The 21,334-nt window shown below is 43.1% G+C and overlaps 1 protein-coding gene across 4 annotated transcripts in view; it reads right to left on the bottom strand.

The window, feature by feature from the left end:
- Window positions 1-21,334, bottom strand: part of MYOM2 (myomesin 2) — a 188,017-nt gene that overhangs the window by 41,887 nt on the left and 124,796 nt on the right. The window contains exon 39 of one of the 4 annotated variants that reach the window (XM_034766374.1): window positions 21,097-21,227. The exons of the other annotated variants lie outside the window; for them this stretch is intronic. Coding sequence (XP_034622265.1) covers window positions 21,180-21,227 — 48 coding nt within the window. The 3' untranslated portion in view covers window positions 21,097-21,179. Of the gene's footprint in view, window positions 1-21,096; window positions 21,228-21,334 lie in introns of those variants that run through there. 4 annotated transcript variants of the gene reach the window in all.

A 21,334-nucleotide genomic window follows, 5' to 3' on the forward strand; every position in this document is an offset into this window, starting at 1 on the left:
TTTGGCCACCATTCCAGAGGACATGCTTCCATGCTGATGATGCTCATTAAAAAAAAATTAAATTTGTAACTGAACTCCTTGGGGGACAATTGTATGTCTCCTGCTCTGTTTTATACCCACATTCTGTCATATTTCATGTTATGGCAGTCTCGGATGACTACTCTGCACATGTTGTTCCATTTAAAAACTCTTTCACTGCAGAAAAAGCAAGGAAGGTACCAATGTGAAATTTCTAAAGATAGTGTCAAGGCTGATTCCCCACTCTGGCACTTCTAGTGCAGAAAGTGGGGGCCCGCAAGGATTTTAAAAATTAATACTTGCACTCCAGGCTTGTATTAAACTCCCAAGGTTACAGCTTCTCTCTGACCTGGGCTTGGTAAACAGTGCTGCCACCCAAATGCAAAACCCCTTTTGGAACCCAGGAAGGAACACTTGGGAATTCCTTCCTGTGGGGTACCCTCAAGCCCTTTCACACACCTTCCAGAGAAGCGCTGAGAAAGAAAACAAAGGAAATTAGCTGTTGTCACCAGCTAATCAAACAACATGCACAAACCTCTTAAGACACCAAAAATCCAATCCTGTTCTTAAAAAAGGTAAATATTATTAAAACCAAAAGAAAGAAAATACATCTGGAACTTAGGCTTTTGCTAGATTTTAAAAGAGCAATTCCAAAACTGAAGCACCCAAAATAACTTTCTTGGGGATTCAGCTTAAAGGTTACAAGCAAACAAAAGCATCTGGAGTTAGCACAGAGAGTCCACAAGTCAATAAGAAATAAAAGAAATAATCCTCATCACATCTTTCTAGACATTCCCTAATTTACTTACATATCTGAGGCTTCAGATAAGTAGGTTCGAGGTATGAATTGATAATCTGTAATCATACCTAGCTTAAAGCTGCTTACAGCATTGCTGCTCTGTGTCCCTGCAGCCCAGAGAGAACAACAGACAAAGGGAAAGTTTCTTTCCCAATTTTAAAAAGTTCTACCTTCCCATTGGTTCTTTTGGTCAGGTGCCCCCTTCCTTTTCTTTAGCTGGGGAACTTTTAACCCTTTACAGGTAAAGCAAGCAGATAACAGCTACCAAGAGGGATTTTACAGTTAACTGGCTGGTTGGGTGTCCATAAAAGAGAGCACCCCCACACACACCCCTTCATTTATCACAGATAGCTACAGCACTCGATCCAAGGTTTAAGAATCTGAAGTGCCTTCCAAAATCTGAGAGAGATGAGGTGAGGAGCGTGCTTTCAGAAGTCTTAAAAGATCAACACCCTGATGCGGAAACTACTGGACCCAAACCACCAAAAAAGAAAATTAACCTTCTACTGGTGGCATCTGACTCAGATGATGAAAATGAACGTGCGTCAGTCTGCACTGCTTTGGATCGTCCTCTGGAATAGTGGGCAAAGCATGAAGGGACGTATGAATCTTTACCACAGCTGGCACGTTAATATCTTGTGATGCCAGCTACAACAGTGCCATGCAAATGCCTGTTCTCACTTTCAGGTGACATTGTAAACACAAAGCAGAGAGCATTATCTCCCATAAATGTAAACAAACTTGTTGGTCTGAGCTATTGACTGAACAAGAAGTAGGACTGAGTGGACTTGTCGGCTCTAAAGTTTTACATTGTTTTACTTTTGAGTGCAGGTTTTTTGTACATAATTCTATATTTGTACGTTAAACTTTAATGATAAAGAGATTGCATTACAGTACTTGTATTAGGTGAATTGAAAAATACTGTTTCTTTTTTACAGTGCAATATTTGTAATCAAAAATAAATATAGTGAGCACTGAACACTTTGTATTCTGTGTTGTAATTGAAATTAATATATTTGAAAATGTAGAAAACATCCAAAAATATTTTAAAAACTGATAGTCTATTATTAACAGCACAATTAATCATGTAATTAATCACAATTCTTTTTTAATCACTTGACAACCCTAATAATAATAATGCATTTATTATTTCTATATAATTCTTCTTGTACCACAAAGACAACTTAGCTCATGGAAGTAAGCTTTCTTATGACAAATGAAAAACAATCCAGTGAGGTACATTGCTGTGAACTCTTTTTTATGAGACTTTCCCCTTGTAGGAGCAATACTAAAAGGGCAATATCAAAGCTGTTTTGCTTCCTTAGCCTGCAGAGCATGCAATGGGCTCACAAATTAAGATTCCCCTGCAAGAACATTTTAGTCTCAGGATTAAATGTGAACTACATGTTGAGTATCAGCAGAGTCGCCATAGAAATCAAGTAATAGTGCTCAAAGTAGCACAAGAGATAATTAATCCCTTAGGAGCCACAACTCCCAGAATGCCCAAGGAACTGTCATTTAACATGAACCCATTATTTTCAATGACTTGGCAAGACAGTGTGAATCAAAATTTCAGCCTGATACATGAGAGGTTGCACATAATTCATTACTGTTAATTGTCTCACTCTTGTTGCAAAGGTTGCTAATAGCATGACACATATCTGTGATATTGGGAAAAGTTTCACACATCCTGACTAGATACAAGTTATCTTGCAGCGAGATCAGGAAAAACTTCTCCTGTCTTTTACTTTTAATTTAATTACAGGGGGCAGGGGTCATGAGCTGTTAGCCTCCACCCCAAACCCCACTTTGCCTCCAGCATTTATAATGTTGTTAAATATATTTAAAAGTGGTTTTAATTTATAACACGGGGGGTCACACTCAGAGGCTTGCTATGTGAAAGAGTTCACCAGTAGAAAAGTTTGAGAACCACTGATGTAGGGCATACTCTAAGATTTCAGTTAATTACTTTGTTATTGATTCATAGATTTTAAGGCTAGAAGTGAATTATCGCCAATCTTGATATCCTGTGTAACACAGGCTATAAAATTTACCCAGTAATTCTTGCATCAAGACCCATAATTTATGGTTGATCTAGGGCATATCTTTTAGGAAGATGCCCAATCATCATTTGCTCTTCTAAAGGATGTTGAATTCTTAGTGTTACGCATTTCAGTTTTTACTGATTTTCACAGATAAACAGTTTTATTTTAATTAAAGGAGGTCAGTTTTTACTGATTTACACCCATTTATCAATCCACACAGTATTTTCTGGGTACTTATTTTTGTTAAACACTAAAGTTTTACACAACTGTTGTGTCCTACAGCTCTGAGACTGAAGCAGTTCTACAGTATAAAACACAGAACAAACATGCATGGAAGATCTGAAAAGCAAATTTTAATATTGCGCTATGATTGGCTTACAAGGATACAGGGCCCACCTATTTCTTTTTGTCCGTTTAGTGTCGTGCTGAATTTAAACAATCAATCCTCCCCGATAAAGATATGCAATGTTCCCTATCCACCAGATTACCTCCTTTAGTGCCAATTCCTCACAGATTTGAATGTACAGACCTGAGTTCTTCTGGATCCCCACAGACCTGGGTTCTTCTGGATCCCTGCTCTTTCTGTGGCTGGCTCCAGACACCGCCAAAATGGCTTCTCCCCCATCCAGGGATCATAGGGGAGGGCATCTCAGTCCCTATTAGTCAGGCTAGCTCTTCTTCCCAGGGTTTCTCTTGTCAGTCCTTTGACTCTACCCCTTCCTATGAGCAGGTACGTCTGCTATCCTTCTCCAAATCAACAGAGGCCCCTATTTTCCACATAGTGCCTCTCCTCTCTCTCTCTGGGTTGCTGAGCAGACTGAGTCTGCCCTTGCCTCCCGCACCAGGGACAGTAGGCCTCTCCTTGAGCTACCAGCACAGTGAGCCCCAGGAACCTAGGTAAACTCCTTGGGGGTTACAGCTAGATAAGGTAAAAAGGTAATCATGTGGCAAATATGCAAAGCTATGCCTGAATATCAACAAGAAAATCCATGCTTAGAAATTTTCAAGAAAAGTAAAGACGGGAGTGAAGAGGCAGCATTGCACGGGAAGTACTGCAGCATTGAGGTCAGTGCTCGCGCTGACAGAATAAAGGAGCATGTTGAAAGCAAGCAACACACAAAGCTTAAAGAAGAAAGTGAGCTTCGGGATAAACAGTCAATATCAGGAGCTTTCACCAGGGTTTTGATGACAGAGAGGACACACTGCGATTCTCTCAATGAATCTGTGCGTGTTCTTTGTTTTGCTGGACAACCACTCTTTACAGCAAAAGGGCCTATTGGTGACTTTGTGTGACAATACTGTCCAGCAGCAAAAACCCTTCCTAATGCAGACAACCTCATTCATAAGTCAGGAGTGATGGAAACTCCCTAAACATGGGAACTGTAGCCCCTGCCCCCTCATGCTGCCCCTTCCCCTGTGCCCCTGCACTTGTGCAGCCCCTTCCCCCTACATCCCACCTCCATGCTGCCCATCCCCCTGATGCCCTGCCCTCATACCACCCCTTCTCCCGTAGCCCCACCCTCGTGCCAACTCTTCCCCAACCGCCCCTTCTCCCGTCCTCTGCTCATTCCTACTGATGGAAGGAATTGATAGAAATGTGGTGTCTAGTCTGATTTTTGACTAGATGCTTTGGACTGTCCAATTCTTGGCCTTTTGTTTGTGTTTTTTTTTTATTTTAAAGCAAATAAACCTACATTTTTTTGTGCTGATGTGACATTCATCCCCTCTGTTTACAGCCATTTTGTCGCCGCAGCAATGAGTGACATGTTTGAGATGTACCAACTAACTTGGGAAAATGTAGTTACAACTAACACGCATTCTGCTTCCTACATGGCTAAATTACACAGAAGATTAAACTCAATCAGAAACCAGAACTGCTGCATATTTCCTGTTCTGCTCATCTGATTATTGTTTACTGTCAGCAGATACTACCACAGAAGAAATGAAAGACATGAAATCTTGCCTCATTGGATTTGTGACCTGCAAGACAGCAAGAAGCTCAACATGAGTGAGGACACTTTCATGGGTGGTGGGCATGAGAGGCCAAGGGAGGCAAAATCTCCCCAAACAGCCAGCCTGTCGCCTTTGGAGCGCACCCCGAGGCCCTGCTCCCACTCATCCTCTTCCCCCCAAGGCCCCGTCCTCGCTCTGCCACTTCCTGTCTCCGCTCCTTCCACATGGAGGCCTTGGGGAAGGAGAGAATAGGAGCTCGTGATGAGCAGGCAGCCTCAGGGGAGGGGGCAAAGAGACGCACGTGAGCAGTGAGCGGCTGGGGGGAGGAAGGGGTGTGAGCAGTGGGGGGAGGACCTGGGGGATGGGGTGAAGAGGTGCAAGCAGCTTGGTTGACATACTAGAAGTATCTGCATAGCATGGTTGCAGTTAATCCCTGGTCAGAGCACCAGCCTCAATTAAACCTTCAGAACAAGACTTAAATGGTGCACAAGCCTTTTGTTGATCCTGTGCCCCAGGACATGTGACTTTATTGTAATTTTCCCTGTTTCGTTTTATGTTTTATGCTTTGTGATATATTCATAATACATGTTCAGAAGCCATGAGGCTTCAGTGAGGTAGCAGCACTCACCAAAAATAAAATAGGGCCAAAATTAAAGTGAGAGCTAATGAAGTAGCTTCCCATTACTCTTGCAAGGCAGTTTTTGTAAGGCAGCAGTTTGTTACAACGCAGCAAAATAAAAGGTGCCTAGCAGGGCAGGATTTTTTAAAAAACTGGAAATAGCAGATAAAATATATGACTTTGCTTTCTTTTTTGCCAAGTACTGCAATGTTGGAACTGATTGGTCAATATCTTATACTAGAGCAATGAAATGAAACCATCAGAAATTCTTGCTCAGGGTGTCTACAGAAAGAACTTCCACAAAAATATAGGGCCAGATTCACCGGTTTGCTCTGGCTGCTTTGTACCACTCAAGCAATGCAGAGCAGCCATAAAGCTGGCTTAAACCAGGTTTATGGCTGTGTTGCATCACTTGAGTGGTGCAGAGCACCTGAGCGCATCAGTAAATCTGACACTGCACAGTAGTTCTTCTTTGCTTTCTATTAAAGATATTATTGGGTTTGTAGAACCAAAGCAGCGAGCTGTATACACTCTGATGTATGAAATCACTGCACAGAGAATACTGATAGCTGGCAATTACTGCTGTGCTCTAGTTGAGATCTATCCTGCTATCAGCCAACCAGGGAAGGAAATTTAAAGGGGCTGTGTAGCCTGAAGGTGAACACTCCCTTACTCACAGCTCTGATGTGGCACTTAGATGGGGAAAGGTGATGGAGTCCACCAGGATGAAATCTGCTTCCCTGCAGTGGCCCATAGGATGGAAGAGAATGAACCCTACTACACTTGGGAAAGCTAGTTCCACACAGCAGTGGGGCGTAGGTCATTCCATGACTTGTGATAAAGACTATGCTGAGATAAGTCCACCCCTAAGATTGTATCAGCTCCCATGCCCGATACAGCTCCAGAGATGGGGGACAGGTGGACTGAGCAGAGGGAGTTTCAGGCTAAGACAGGGGTTCTCAAACTGGGGATTGTGACCCCTCAGAGAGTCCTGAGATTATTTCGTGGGGGTCACAAGCTGTCAGCCTCCACCCACAAACACCACTTTGCCTCCAGTATTTATAATAGTGTTAAATATAAAAAAGAGGTTTTTAATTTATAAGAGGGGTCGCACTTAGAGGTTTGCAATATAAAACAATAAACAATATAAAAGTTTGAGAATCCCTGGGCTAAGATTTTCAAAGCTGACTCGAGGATTTAGCCTCATAGCTCCCATTACTCCCATTAATTTCAGCGAGAGGCTAAATCCCTAGTCAGCATTATGATATTTAAATAAGGCTTTCCTGCTCTTGGGGGTATTTTCATCTCTACAGAGCTTTATGTTATTGCTGTGCTGTATAGTACATCAACACACGCACAGTGGATATATCCCTGGGCCGCATAGATGCAAGTTAGTTAACAGTTTATTCAGAAACTTTCCACCCTTCCCCCTTTTCCTTTACATGTCATCCCTGGGTGACATCACCTACCCTCATAGACTTAGCTACCACCTATAAGCCAACAGCTCTGAGATCTAGCTAGCTACCCTGACCCTTCTTCCTCTGCCCAGTCTCATATCTATGACTATCTCCCACATCTGCTAACAACTAAAACTCCAAATGCTGAAAAGAGAAGTCCTGATCGTTCCCCTGAAAACTCCCCTTTCTATCACTATCAAAATCTCCATTATCGTTCCCATTGTGAGGCTTACATGGTTGGTGCCATATTTGATTCCCCTCTCTCCTCCCTATTAACTCTGGCTCTTGTCCGTGCCATATCCTGCTGGTTCTTTCTTTACAACATCTCAGAAATCAATTCACTTTCAGTTTCTCCCCCTCTGTATCACTCCAATATTTGTTCAGATCTTGGTCTTTGTCTGCCTTGGTTACTGCCACATCTTCCCCTCTATTTCTGCCCTCCAGTCTATCCAAAATGCTACTGCTTAGAATAGCTTTGTCTCCTGCCATTCTAGCCCTGTCATTCCCCTTCACTAGCTTCCCAGCACTTTCTGAATGTTCTTGTCTTAATCTTCAAGTCTTTACATAAAGTTGTTTCCACTCTCAGCTCTGCTGTCCTCTTTTCCTGTCCCTACTCCCTCCCTTAGCTCACTCCAAGCTTCTAAATAACTCCCTTTGTATCCTTCCTCCGGACTGTTAATTCTGCAGGGAACAGTCTACCTCCTCTTGTGCACTACTCACCCCTTTCATTCCCACTTTCTTGGTGAAGATTTTAAATAATAAGGCTTAGCTTCTCAAAGACAACCACAAAAGTATGATCTGAACCTACTACTAAGGAACTAGCTTATTTGCCATTAAAAAACTAAAACCTGACTGTATTAGTTTGTTACTGCTCTTTCATCTAATGTCCTAACATATTTTGCCTGAATTGTGCTACCTAATATAGGAAAGACTAATTACTTTATTTTCACAACACCCCTGTGTGGTTAGGAGGTACTATTATCTCCATTTTACATATGGGGAACTAAGACAGAGAGAGATTAATGTCAAAAGTATCCCCTAAATTTGGGTGCCTAACGTGAGATGCAAGCACCTGCTTTTTCAGGGTAGTTAGCTTTATATAGCACTTTAAATGCTCAATACAACTGCCTTTGACTTCAGCTGCAGTTGTGAGTGCTCAACTCTTCAACAAATCAGACCCCCACGGTCTCAAGTCAGGCACCCAGAAAATGAGTTAGTGACTAGCTGTGAAAAATTTTGGTTTAAGTGACTTGACAAGCATCACTTCGGAACTGTGTGTCAAAGCAGGGATAGAATCCAGTTCTCCAGGGCAGAACTCAGCTGCCTGCCTTAATCATGAAACATAGGAGAGACAGGCTTCCTGCTCTCAGTTCTGGTGCCTGGACCTAGAACTGGACTTTGCATGGCTCCCAGCAGCCTGAAACTGCAATTGCATGTAAAATCCCTCTCAGCCCTGATCTGGAGCATGCTCAGTGCATACAGACTCATCACAGATTTTTGCTGTTAAACTCTAGCAAATCTGTACAGTACGTGTGTGACCTGTGAATTTTCACTTGGCCAAATTTGGGTGGATTTTCACAGGGCTGGCATGTCCCTGACACAAATGCAACTCCCCTTCCAAATTTCAAGTCAGGCACTCCCAAGAAAAGGTCACCAGAATTTTTTAACATTTTCAAAACAATGTATTTTCCTAAGCATCTTTGATGGAAATGGATGCATTGTTTTAACTGAACCACAAACAAACAAAATAGCCCTCTGAGGCAGTCAGCTGGCCTGGAACATTTCAGACTAAACGTCAAAGGTTGGCAAAGTTATAAGCAACTGAAAACAGAGTCTTATAATGAGCAGTGTCAGGAAATCTTAATAATAGCCAGTACTACCAGCCCCACTTATAACAATTAACCAGTGGGAATGTTAGCACTGACTTCAATGGAAACAAGAATGGGCCCTTAGACCCATATAATCCTATTTAAATCAATGGGATTAAGATACTTAAATACCTTTGAGGATCTGGACCTTACTACCTATCTTCAAATATGTGTGCATATGTACATGTGTGCATGTAACTTTACTCATATGAGTAGTGCCACTGAAATGGGAATACTCGCTTGTAAGCCATTTTAAGTGTTTTCAAGGAAAAAGGTTTTAGATTGACAACTTGTTCCAGAATTAAAAGTACTTTCCTCTGTTATCCATTTCTCTCTATACACAGTGACTGGGGTTCAAATAATGCCTGCAGTAATAATATCAATAATGTGCAATTGCAGATATATATTTCATGGTATTTATTGCATGCTGATGCTTTTTCCTTTGCTGCATCAGTCTGCAGTCCCTATCTTAGTCTGCTTGCTAGACAACTGGTCTAGCTGGCTCATTGGAGAAAAACAAACAATTCAGTTAAAATACTTTCCAAACACAAACACAATTTAAATGACAATAAGTGTAGGACATATTGAGAAATAACAGGGTTTTTGTTTGTTTAGAAAATAGAACTTCCGTATGTGTATTACAAATAACACCACAGACTATTCCACACAGAAGAATTTAGAAATCAAATGTACTTTTCATTGTTTATGCTCTTTTATTACTTTTACGTTTTTTGCCTTTCAGTTTGCACAATGAATATAGACTAGTCAATTTCAATTCTGTTTGTGGTCTGTTTGGAGTCAATTTCAGATTCTCAGGCCCTAGCCCAATTCTGCAATATTTGGATTGCAAACCCTGCAGATGATGTATATTTGCTTTTCCAAAATCTCTCTGTACATTGGAATTTTTTAAAAGTGGAAACCTTTCTAGAAGGTTTTGTAGCTTAAGTGTATTATTACAAACCAAAATTTGAGGCAAACAACCTAGACGTTTTTTCCAGATGTAATTTTTATTTCCTGCACTTCTGCAATTAGAAATTTGAAAATTAAATTCCTCTCCCTATGAATTTGCTATCTGACAATTGTTGTTTATGGAAAATAACACTGAGATTGTGCCTGGTCCTACGCAGAGTTATATGGGAGAAGAAGGCTCTAGTCATCGGGGAGAGTACGGGCTGCATACCCAGTATTGCTCCCCCGACCAGGAGCAAATGGGTTGTGAGTGGGTGGAGATGGGCAGAGAGTGTGTACTGAATAGACCAGTTGACCAGATGTGCAGGGAGGAGTATGCTAGCTCATAAAGTCTGAAATAAACTACTCCTCTCTCCTTACCCCATATTGATGCAAAAGGGGAGCCTGGAGAGGAATTCTCTCTCTCTCTATGAGTTGGAATTCATTCCCGGTATTCCTCTTGGGGCAGTGCAGCTACATGCTAGCCCACATTCAGAGCTAAGGCCTTGGCTACACTTGCGAGTTACAGCGCTGTAAAGCTGCCCACAGCACTGTAACTCACTGAACGGCTACACTGGCAGGGCACGTACAGCGCTGTATCTCCCTGGGTACACCGCTGCAGGTACTCCACCTCCCTGAGAAGCATAAGAGATACAGCGGAGTGGCTACTACTCTCCCCTGTGAGCGTGTACCAGGAATCAACCTGCAGCGCTGTACTGATCACCTTGTCAAGTGGCCAATCCACTCCATTGTTGTGACCGGCTGCAGGAATGCGGAAGTGCCGATTTCAAAGCTCGTACCACAGAGAAAAAGCAAACAGTTTGCTGTTTGCTTTGAGTGAGTGAAACAAATGAGCAGGGGGCCGGGAGTTCGGAACTTGCAAAATAGAGTGCTGACACGCTCCAAGAAGCACTCTCTCTCCCCCCACGCTCCCTGTCACACTCCACCCCATTTTGAAAAGCACGTTGCAGCCACATGAATGCTGGGATATCTGCCCATAAAGCACCGCTCCCAACACAGCTGCAAATGTTGCAAGTGTGGCCACGCCACGGCGCTGGCAGCTGTCAGTGTGGACAGACTGCAGCGCTTTCCCTACTCAGCTGTACGAAGACAGGTTTACCTCACAGCACTGTACAGCTGCAAGTGTAGCCAAGGCCTAAGTCTGAAGGCTCATTCTAGTGCTAAGGACCTGATCCAAAGCCCACTGAAGTCAATGGATGGCTTTCCATTGACTTCAATAGATTTTGGATCAGCCCCTATGGTAGCATACCCCTGTAAAGAGGTTGCACCGGATTCTGTTCTCATTTACACCAGTGGCAATCCAGCAGGACGCTGTTGGCTTAAGTGCACTTACCCTGAATTTTTATTGATCTATCCGAGAACAGAATCTGGCCAAGTTATTTTTAAGTTGTTTGACACTGGGAAAGGAGGCTATGTAAAGTACTTATGCTTAGTTGTGGCCACTAATAGCTACAGTGCAAGAGATAGCTGAGAAGGAAAAGGGCAAGGGAGGACTGAGCATGCATGAAAAGGGAGACTGAGAGAGCAAGAAGGCAGCTGGAAGCTTTGAAATGGTGCAGCAGCTTTTCCAAGCCTCATTTACTTGGGCAGTATTCTAACCCACAGTGCAGTTCCTACACCTCTGCAGAACTTTTTGTGGCAAGTTGAAGACAATAATATCCAGCAAGAATATGTTATCTAGCAACTGCTACAGCTTTTCTCCATGCTTTTGCTTGTGCTCAAAGCCTTCCACCAGGAATGGTGTTCTATAAAGTCCTTTCCCCAGAATTAGTCAGTCTGCCTTTCTGATAGAAGTAGGAGCTGCAGTTGGAGAAACAGTGCTGCGTTGGTTTGAGCAGCATTAACTACCATAGAAATATGCTGAACATGGCAGGCAGAGAGCCTGCTTCCTTGCTCTACCCTTCACTATATACCCCCTCCAAATCCCCTCCGTGATTGCAAAGATCCAGCCACATGGAGTTCAAGTGGAGATGTTTATATAGGCAACTGGGAAGAGCCACTGCGTCCCCTCTCAGTTTCCCCTGTTCTATTTCAATACCATGTAAGATGAGGGAGAGGGAGAGGAGCGAAGCCACTGACTCATTATAAAACAGAGCATGCAGCAGTCCAGCCGCACAAGTGATAGTATAGCAGCAAGTTAATCTCACTTCAGGCTTGTGAGCTTGGACAGCTTTTAAAGAGAAGAGGATCCTGCTTGCTAGAAAGAATTATTTCCAAGTTTGTCTGTCAATACATAAATTGTATCACAAATCTGATGGCTCAGAGGTCATGGGAACACCGTCTAAAGGGATAACAACATGATTATACACAGTACCTTCTACAGTCCATGGCAATTGCATCCTCTGAGTTGTATGTCTGTTAACTTTAAGTTTCAACTAGTTTTCCATTAGCAATTCTGATATAGTACTTCCTAATTATCTTTTGTAAAAAAAAAAAACCTAGATTTTTTTTAAATCTAATTTTGTTTTGTTTTGAATTGTGAAATGTTTTGCGTAGGGAGGAAGGATGGTCTGTGACTAAGGCATAGAGCTGGGTTTCTAGAGATTGTTAGCTTTACTACTAACTTCCTGTTTGACCTTGGGCAAGCCTCTTGGGGGAGATTTTCAGAGGCACAAAAGGGAATAGGCACCATTGGAAATCAATGGGAGTTGGGTGTCTAACTTCCATTTGTGCCTTTAAAATCTCTCCCTTAATCTCTCTGTGCCTCATTTCCCTCTGTGTGAAATGGGGATAACCCTTCTTCCCTAGCTCACATGTGAGGGTGTTTGTGATGAGCACGGATCCTACACTGGGTGACGGATGTCATATTAGTGTTTCTGGCCACAATTTTCAAAAGGACTCAGCCTTTACTTGGGGCTGGAATTTCAAGATTGCTCAGGTGCATTTAGGCTCCTAAATAAGTGGCCAGATTTTCAGAAGTGCCCAGCACATCGGGTGAAAGCTGAGGTGCTGGAGTTCTGCCAGGTGATGTCCTTATTTAGATGCCTAAATGGGAGCTGAGATCCTTGGAAAATCCGGCCCCACATGTGGTTCTTGTAACCCACTGGGCTTTAGGGCATTGCTCCTGAGCATAGCATTGCTGATAAGGGGGTTGCCTTTGTGGCAGCATGTATGGTACGTGTAGCTATCCACCACAGTGGAAAGCAGGCAGCTTCCACAATGTGGTGTGTCGCTACATGTGTCAGTGAAAGGCTCCCGCAAAGGGGAGTTAGTGGGGAAAGCCTTCAGCGGTGTCCTGCTGCCAGAGCCTTTCACTGCAGCAAGGAAAGGCTCCAGCAGTGGGGATGCAGCAAGGAAAGGCTCTGGCCGCGTGGAGGCAGCGGGACACTCCTTTGCTAAAAATATCAGTGTAGACAGGGAGGCACTGCTTGGGAAAGTAGAGTGCTGTAGAGTATTTATTTGCATGCATACCCACCCCTTTCAGGCATGTCTTTATGCTACTCAACTAAGCCCCTACACTGCTATTTATACCCATGCTAGGGCTATATGAGTTTGTACACTACATACATGCCACCAAAAGAAGCATGCAGCTTGTAGACAGCCTGTGGCTTCCCTCATCTCATGTCTCCCACCTCAGCATGGAGGAAGGGAGCAGTTTGGGACTCAAGCTTCTAGTCAGGGACTCATGGGAGGCCTGAGGATACAGAGGGGGCATGGCCTTTACAATCACCTTCCTGGTGACAGTTGAGAAGAAAAATCCCTGCTGGTTAGCTACTCCAGCTCAGCTAGGTAATAGTTTTAAATAAAGTTGCAGGCTCCACATTAACCAAATTAGAGTGTCTGTGTCCTTTTCTTCCACTCACACCAATGGCAGAGTATAAAACTTGGCAAATTACTATAAAACAAAGTAGCTGCAACAACAGGAAATCAGGATATGTTAATTTAAACACTGAGAAGTGTATTGCTGGGTAACAATGCTCTAATGCTCAGCCACAAAGTTCAAATGTTCATAAACAAGGTGTTCGGAGGTCAGATATGCTATTTTTAAAATGTAATAGGCTGATAAACCCTGAGCTAATATCCAAGGACAACGCAGGCACTGAGCCACTGCACATTCCAAGGAGGAATGAAATATTAATATATACCACTAGTAGTTTGTTACAGATCTTGACATCACTGCATCTTGCAATGTCAGTGCTTAGAGCCAGATCCTGCAGTCTTCACTCCTGCAAACTCACATTAATTTCAAAAGGAGTCTTGTCTGGGTAAGAACTGAATAAAAACAGCAGGACTTGGTCCTCTGTGCAAAATGTTCAGAGCTTTGAGACAGTACTTTGAAAACCTGCTGAGACTGCTAGGTTTGATAAGTATTAATTTAAACTTCCTCTTCAAACTACACTGTTCAGGTGCATCACATGTTCTATATGTTTCATATCATAAGAAACACTTAATGTCAGAAGAATCTTGTAATACCTTGCAAGGAATGTTTTATTCCTCCTAAAGTGTATCATGCAAAGATTAAGAGGCAGCATTATTGCCTGCAAAATCATCTGCTATTTCCTGGAAATAGAATTTGCTGGACCTGTCCTTGTCACAGGCATAAGCATAATGCTTTTAATAATCTCCCATTCCGTAAGTGATGTGTTTGCATCAAAAAGATGGATATGCTAGAGTTGGCGGAATTTTTTTAAGACCTGTTCATTTTTATCTTATTCTTTTGGTGCCACCTAGAGGATTAATTCTCCTTCTGCAAAGTGGGAAAGAAGGGTTTTGTTATTTTTCAAAAGTTTTCTTTAAAAACAATCTGTGGATTAATAGCACTTAGAGTGCTATTATCTTAGAAACTCTTTCTCCATATGTGAGCAGATGAATCCTATTGGTTGGGGAAAGTGTTACACTAAAGGCAAATACAGCCATTAAAAAAAATCTTTTCCCCAAAAAAATACCTGTAAATTGATCTTGAGAGGACTTTTCATAGAACTTGTATTCAAGCAAGTAAACAGCATACAAATCAAAGATGATTCCAAGGAAGCAGGTGCACAGAGGAAAGGCAGCCCTGCCAGTCTTGAAACAGTCTGCCAACATGACAGATCCAGCAGCAACTTCAGGCCCATCAGCACAACTGGCTGACATCTTATCTACCTCCTGTGAAAAGCCAGCTATGCTTCATTATGGTATGATTGCCTAGAAAAGCACAACATGAAACCTGCACAACATAAAATGACAGAAAATCAGGCTTGGTCTACACTACAGAGTTAGGTCGAAACTACTGGGTCCTTTACATCGACCTAAGTTGCTTCTGATGTCGACTTCTGTAATCCACCTTTGCGAGAGGCGTAGCACTTAGTTCGATTTTCATTGGCTGACTGCGAGGTAGTGAAGATGCAGCGTTGTGTTATTTGACTTAAATGACCTCCAGGTGGTGTCCCACAATGCTCATCTGTGACCGCTCTGGAGATCATTCTCAACTCTGCTGCACTGCAGCCAGGTACACAGGAAACAGCCCCTCCCCTGCTAAAGCCCCAGGAACTTTTGAATTCCCATTTCCTGTTTGATCAGTACTGGGAGCTTGCCAGCTTGAGCACAGCTGATGGTGGTGTTGGAGAGAGGGCTTTGGATTCTTCGACCAGGGGATGTTGTTCCAGGAAGAAGGATTGCTAGGAAGAGATGGGATCCACCTAGTGGAGAGAGGGAAGAGCATCTTCACAGGCAGGCTTGCTAACATAGTGAGGAGGGCTTTAAACTAGGTTTGCTGGGAGATGGTGACACTTATTGAATGGGGGAGGCAACCTAGTGACATGATGTGGAAAAAGCTCAAGTATTCAATGCTTTTTTTTGCCTCAGTCTTCACAGACAAGGTGAGCTCCCAGACTGCTGCACTGGGCAACACAGTATGGGGAGGAGGTGAGCAGCCCTCAGTGGTGAAAGAACAGATTAAGAACTATTTAGAAAAGCTGGACATGCACAAGTCCTTGGGTCCAGATCTAATGCATCCAAAGGTGCTGAGGGAGTTGGCTGATGTGACTACAGAGCCATTGGCCATTATCTTTGAAAACTCATGGTGATCGGTGGAGGTCCTGGACGATTGGAAAAAGGCAAATATAGCGCCCATCTTTAAAAAAGGGAAGAAAGAGAACCCAGGGAACTACAAACCAGTCAGCCTCACTTCATTCCCTCGCAAAATCATGGAGCAGGCCCTCAAGGAATCCATTTTGAAGCACTTGGAGGAGAGGAAAGTGATCAGGAACAGTCAACATAGATTCACCAAGGGCAAGTCATGCCTGACCAACTGTATTGCCTTCTATGATGAGATAACTGGCTCTGCGGATGTGGGGAAAGCGATGGATGTGATATACCTTCACTTTAGCAAAGCTTTTGATACGGTCTCCCACAGTATTTTTGCCAGCAAGTTAAAGAAGTATGGAATGGATGAATGGGCTATAAGGTGGATAGAAAGCTGGCTAGATTGTCGGATTCAATGGGTAGAGATCAACGGCTTGATGTCTAGTTGGCAGCCAGTATCAAGCGGAGTGCCCCAGGGGTTGGTCCTGGGGCTGGTTTTGTTCTACATCTTTATTAATGACCTGGATGATGGGATGAATTGCATGCTGGGGGGAGAGGTATATGCGCTGGAGGGTAAGGATAGGATCCAGAGTGACCTAGGCAAATTGGAGGATTGGGCCAAAAGAAATCTGATGAGGTTCAACAAGGACAAGTGCAGAATACTGCACTTAGGAAGGAAGAATCCCATGCAGTGCTACAAGCTGGGGACCAACTGGCTAAGCAGCAGTTCTGTAGAAAAGGACTTGGGGATTACAGTAAACGAGAAGCTGGATATGAGTCAGCAGTGTGCCCTTATTGCCAAGAAGGCCAAGAGCATATTGGGCTGTATTAGTAGAAGCATTGCCAGGAGATCGAGGGAAGTGATTATTTTCCTCTATTTGGCACTGGTGAGGCCACACCTGGCGTATTGTGTCCAGTTTTGGTCCCCCCACTACAGAAGGGATGTGGACAAATTGGAGAGAATCCAGCGGAGGGCAACGAAAATTATTAGGGGGCTGGGGCACATGACTTACGAGGAGAGGCTGAGGGAACTGGGGTTATTTAGTCTGCAGAAGAGAAGAGTGAGGGGGGATTTGATAGCAGCCTTCAACTACCTGAGGGGAGGTTCCAAACAGGATGGAGCTAGGCTGTTCTCAGTGGTGACGGATGACAGAACAAGAAGCAATGGTCTCAAGTTGCAGTGGGGGAGACCTAGGTTGGATATTAGAAACACTATTTCACTAGGAGGATGGTGAAGCACTGGAATGGGTTACCTAGGGAGGTAGTGGAATCTCCATCCTTAGAGGTTTTCAAGGTCCGACTTAACAAAGCCCTGGCTGGGATGATTTAGTTGGCATTGGCCCTACTTTGAGCAGAGGGTTGGACTAGATGACCTCCTGAGGTCTCTTTCAACCGTAATATTTATGATTCTATGATTGTATAAAAGCAGCAAAGAGTCCTGTGGCACCTTATAGACTAACAGACGTATAGGAGCATGAGCTTTCATGGGTGGATACCCACTTCTTCGGATGCATGCCGAACATGAACATATGATTCTATGTTCACTGAGATAATGAACGCCTCTGGGACAACTGATGCAGAGCTGAGAGCATGGAGGATTTCACTGTCTGAGAAGTTAGACATGGACATGGAGAGCAGGAAAGTTTCCAATGCGGCACAGGATGAGATGCTTCGGATTATGAGGGAACAAGCAGACATGTTGCGGCATCTGGTTGAACTGCAGGAACAAAAGCAGGAGAGTAAAGTCCCTCTGCAGACCCTGATGGACAGCCAGCCAGCATCACCTGGCACAGAATCACCCTCCCCCAAGTGTTCCATGAGGCGTGGGTGAAAAGTCCATTATCCCTTTCACTTAACTCGGGGGGGCAAGGTACAAGAAACAGAAGGCGCCCATTCACAGACCTTTGATGGACTGTAATGAGAGGTACTGTGTTACACAGCTGAAAATGTTTCTCCCATTCCAACTTTACAACCCCTTTTCCCCAAGATTACCTTTTCTTCTGCTCTCCCTCTTTTGGAGAAATAAATGTTCTTTATTGAGTAGAAGCAGTGGGCTTGGCAAGGGGGCTGGCTTTACAGGGACAGTGATACAAGCCAGGTGAAGGTTTGGGAAAGCACAATGCAGACAAGCAGCTCACATTACTGTGACTCATTACTGAAACAGCTTTTCAAAGCCTCACGGATATGCAGTGCCCCTTGATATGCTCTTCTTATTGTCCCGGTGTCTGACTGCTCAAAAATGGCTGCCACGTGATCTGTCTCAACTGCCCACCCCTGCAGAGAATTTTCCCCCTTTTTTTCCACAGATATTATGGAGCACACAGCAGGCAGCTATAACCATGGCAATGTTGTCCTCCCTAAAGTCCAACCTTGTTAGTAGACTTCTCCAGTTCCCTTTCAAGTGACCAAAGGCATATTCAACCACCATTCTGCACTTGCTGAGCCTATAGTTGAACTGTTCCTTACTGCTGTCCAGATGGCTGGTGTATGGCTTCATGAGCCATGGGAGCAAGGGGTAGGCTGGGTCCCCCAGGATAACTATAGGCATCTCAACATCGTCAATGTTAATTTTGTGGTCTGGCAAGGAAGTCCCAGATTGCAGCTTTTTGAACAGATCCGAGTTCCTAAAGATGCGCGAGTCATGAACCTTTCCCGACCATTCTACGTTGATGTTGGTGAAACGCCCCCTGTGATCCACCAGCATTTGCAACACCATTGAGAAGTATCCCTTTTGGTTTATGTACTCTTTGGCAAGGTGGTCTGGTGCCAAGAGGGGATATGCGTGCCATCTATCACCCCACCGCAATTAGAGAACCCCATCGTGGCAAAACCATCCACTATATCCTGCACATTTCCCAGACTCACTACTCTTCGTAGTAGAAGTCAATTAATGGTCCTGCACACTTGGAACACGGCAGCTCCCCTGGTTGGTTTACCTACTCCAAATGGATTCCTCACTGACCAGTAACTGTCTAGCATTGCAAGCTTCCAAATAGCTATCACCACTCGCTTATCCCCTCTCAGAGCAGGTTTCATTTTTGTGTTGCTGAACTGCAGGGCAGGGAAAAGCTCTGCACAAAGTTCCTGGAAGATGGCCTTCTGCATTCAAAAGTTCTGCAGTCACTGCTCATCATCCCATACCTGCAAAACGATGCGGTTCCCCCCAGTCAGTGCTTGTTTCATGGGACCAGAAACGGCACTCAACAGAGTGCAGCTGCTCTGTGACTACCATCAGTAACTGTGAATTGTTTTTTCAATAGCTTGCACGAGGGTTGCTTGCAGGACATCACTATGTTCTGCATGGCGGACCCTACTTCGGCTCTGGAAATACTTCAGGAGAAGGCGCAAGGTGTTTGAGATGCTCACAGCAAGAGTGCATAGCTGAGCAGGCTCCATGCTTCTGGAGTTATGGTTTAAGGTGCAAAAACCACTGAGTTGTTTGCCACTGATGTGAGGGTGGGAGCATAGTTCATCATGGGAGGCCGACGCAATGTTCCGGTCCCATGAGGCATTGCACAAACTTCCCAAAGCACACTGTGGCAAGTTGAACTTTGGGATAGCTACCCACGATGCGCTGCTTTGTCCATCAATGTAGGCGCTGCTAGTGAGGACGCACTCCATCGAGACAATGAGCACGGTGTGGCTATGCACAATTGACGTTATTAATTCGGGGGCTCGTGGTCAAATTAGATAAAGTGAACTTAATTTTGTAGTGTAGACAAGCCCCCATTGTAATAAAAGTCTTTCTAGGAGGTATGTCTAACTTTAATGGGACCCTGGCTTTGTAAAAATTACATGGCAGATCCTCAACTGTGTAAACTGGTATCACTTCATTAACTTCGACTGATTTGTGCCAGCTGAGAATCTGGCCCAGTAAATATAGAGTTTTGTCTCACCTCATCCTAAAATGTATTTCAATTAAACTAAAAGGGAAATTAAGCTTATAAAGGGTACATGCAAATGCTAACATACCTAATCATGAATTCAATTTGACTTGATTACTAAGCTACCCTATCTGCCCCTCTAATACCAATTACACCTTAAAATCCCTGTGTACAATTCAGTGCAAGTCTGCTTTGAAAAGTCTCTTTTAACGGAGTGCTCACCTGATTTTCGTACTACTGGTTTTAAAATGAGATCACTGTGTACAAAGAAAACAGGCATAACCACATTGAAAAAGATGAAACATCTTATAAGAAATCTTTCGTCTTTTGAATATAATATTTCAGTGAATGATAATTTCTGTACTTCAGCAGAAGATTAACTGTCATAATAAATTATTTCCCTCTGCCTGAAAGGAAATAACTGAAGCTTGCTTAACTAAAAGGGCCAGCTAAAAGGTACAACTGAGATGAGTCTAACCTTGTCTGCTGTGCCCAAGGATACCTCTGAAAAGCTGCCATAACATGCAATAATTTGATAGTCTCAGCTACATTTAACCTGTGTACTGTAGAAGGAGATAAGAATAATATTAAATTCTTGCTGATGCTCACTTTGTATGCTGTGGAGACTGGCTCTGATGTTTTGTGAAAAGGTCTTAAATACTAAATTGGAATAATAATTGAAAAACTGGGTTATTTTATTTTATTAAGAGGGTTAATCTCGTCCTTGTGATGTCAAATTCAAATAAAACATTTCATTTTCTTACTGTGGCAGGTATTTTAGTGATAAATCCTTGCTTCGCTTTTGTCTTCTATAAACCCCCCAGATCAAATGATTTCATTTTAAATGCAGCTTTTTCCTCTTAGGTCATCCCAGTTAATGACTAGTATGTTGAGTCCATAAATACAGGACTGATTCACACAGGAATAGCCATTTCTCACCATTGTCTAACATTTTTCTACATACATACGTTTCACCTCTCCATTTCATAACCATAAGGATACACTGCTCCAAAAAGAGCAGTTTGTTAAATGAACAGTTATTTACTCATTCCCATAATATAAGAACTAGGGGCTACCAAATGAAATTAATGGGCAGCAGGTTTAAAACAAATAAAAGGAAGTTCTTCTTCACACAGCGCACAGTCAACTTGCGGAACTCCTTGCCTGAGGAGGTTGTGAAGGCTAGGACTATAACAGGGTTTAAAAGAGAACTGGATAAATTCATGGAGGTTAAGTCCATTAATGGCTATTAGCCAGGATGGGTAAGGAATGGTGTCCCTAACCTCTGTTTGTCAAAGGGTGGTGATGGATGGCAGGAAAGAGATCACTTGATCATTACCTGTTAGGTTCACTCCCTCTGGGGCACCTGGCATTGGCCACTGTCGGTAGATAGGATACTGGGCTGGATGGACCTTTGGTCTGACTCAGTACGGCCATTCTTATGTTCTTATGAAATGGTTCAAAAATAATTACATATATTTTAATACACATACTATTACAAATATTTAATTCCCAGAGCATCTATACTTATTTTTACACTGGTTACTCACAGTTTATAATGGTTTCAAGAGCAGATTTTTTCTTCAAGATCTCCATACTTCATTAATTGGTACTGTGGAAAAGTAGCCAGGTTTAAAAGAGAATGTAGTTGTCAATCAGTTTTCCATTTAATCATAAAGCTGTCCAAATGGTACTATGATATCAAATCAAATCCTGCTT

Source organism: Trachemys scripta, chromosome 3 (genome assembly GCF_013100865.1).
Source record: "Trachemys scripta elegans isolate TJP31775 chromosome 3, CAS_Tse_1.0, whole genome shotgun sequence".
NCBI lineage: Eukaryota > Metazoa > Chordata > Testudines > Emydidae > Trachemys > Trachemys scripta.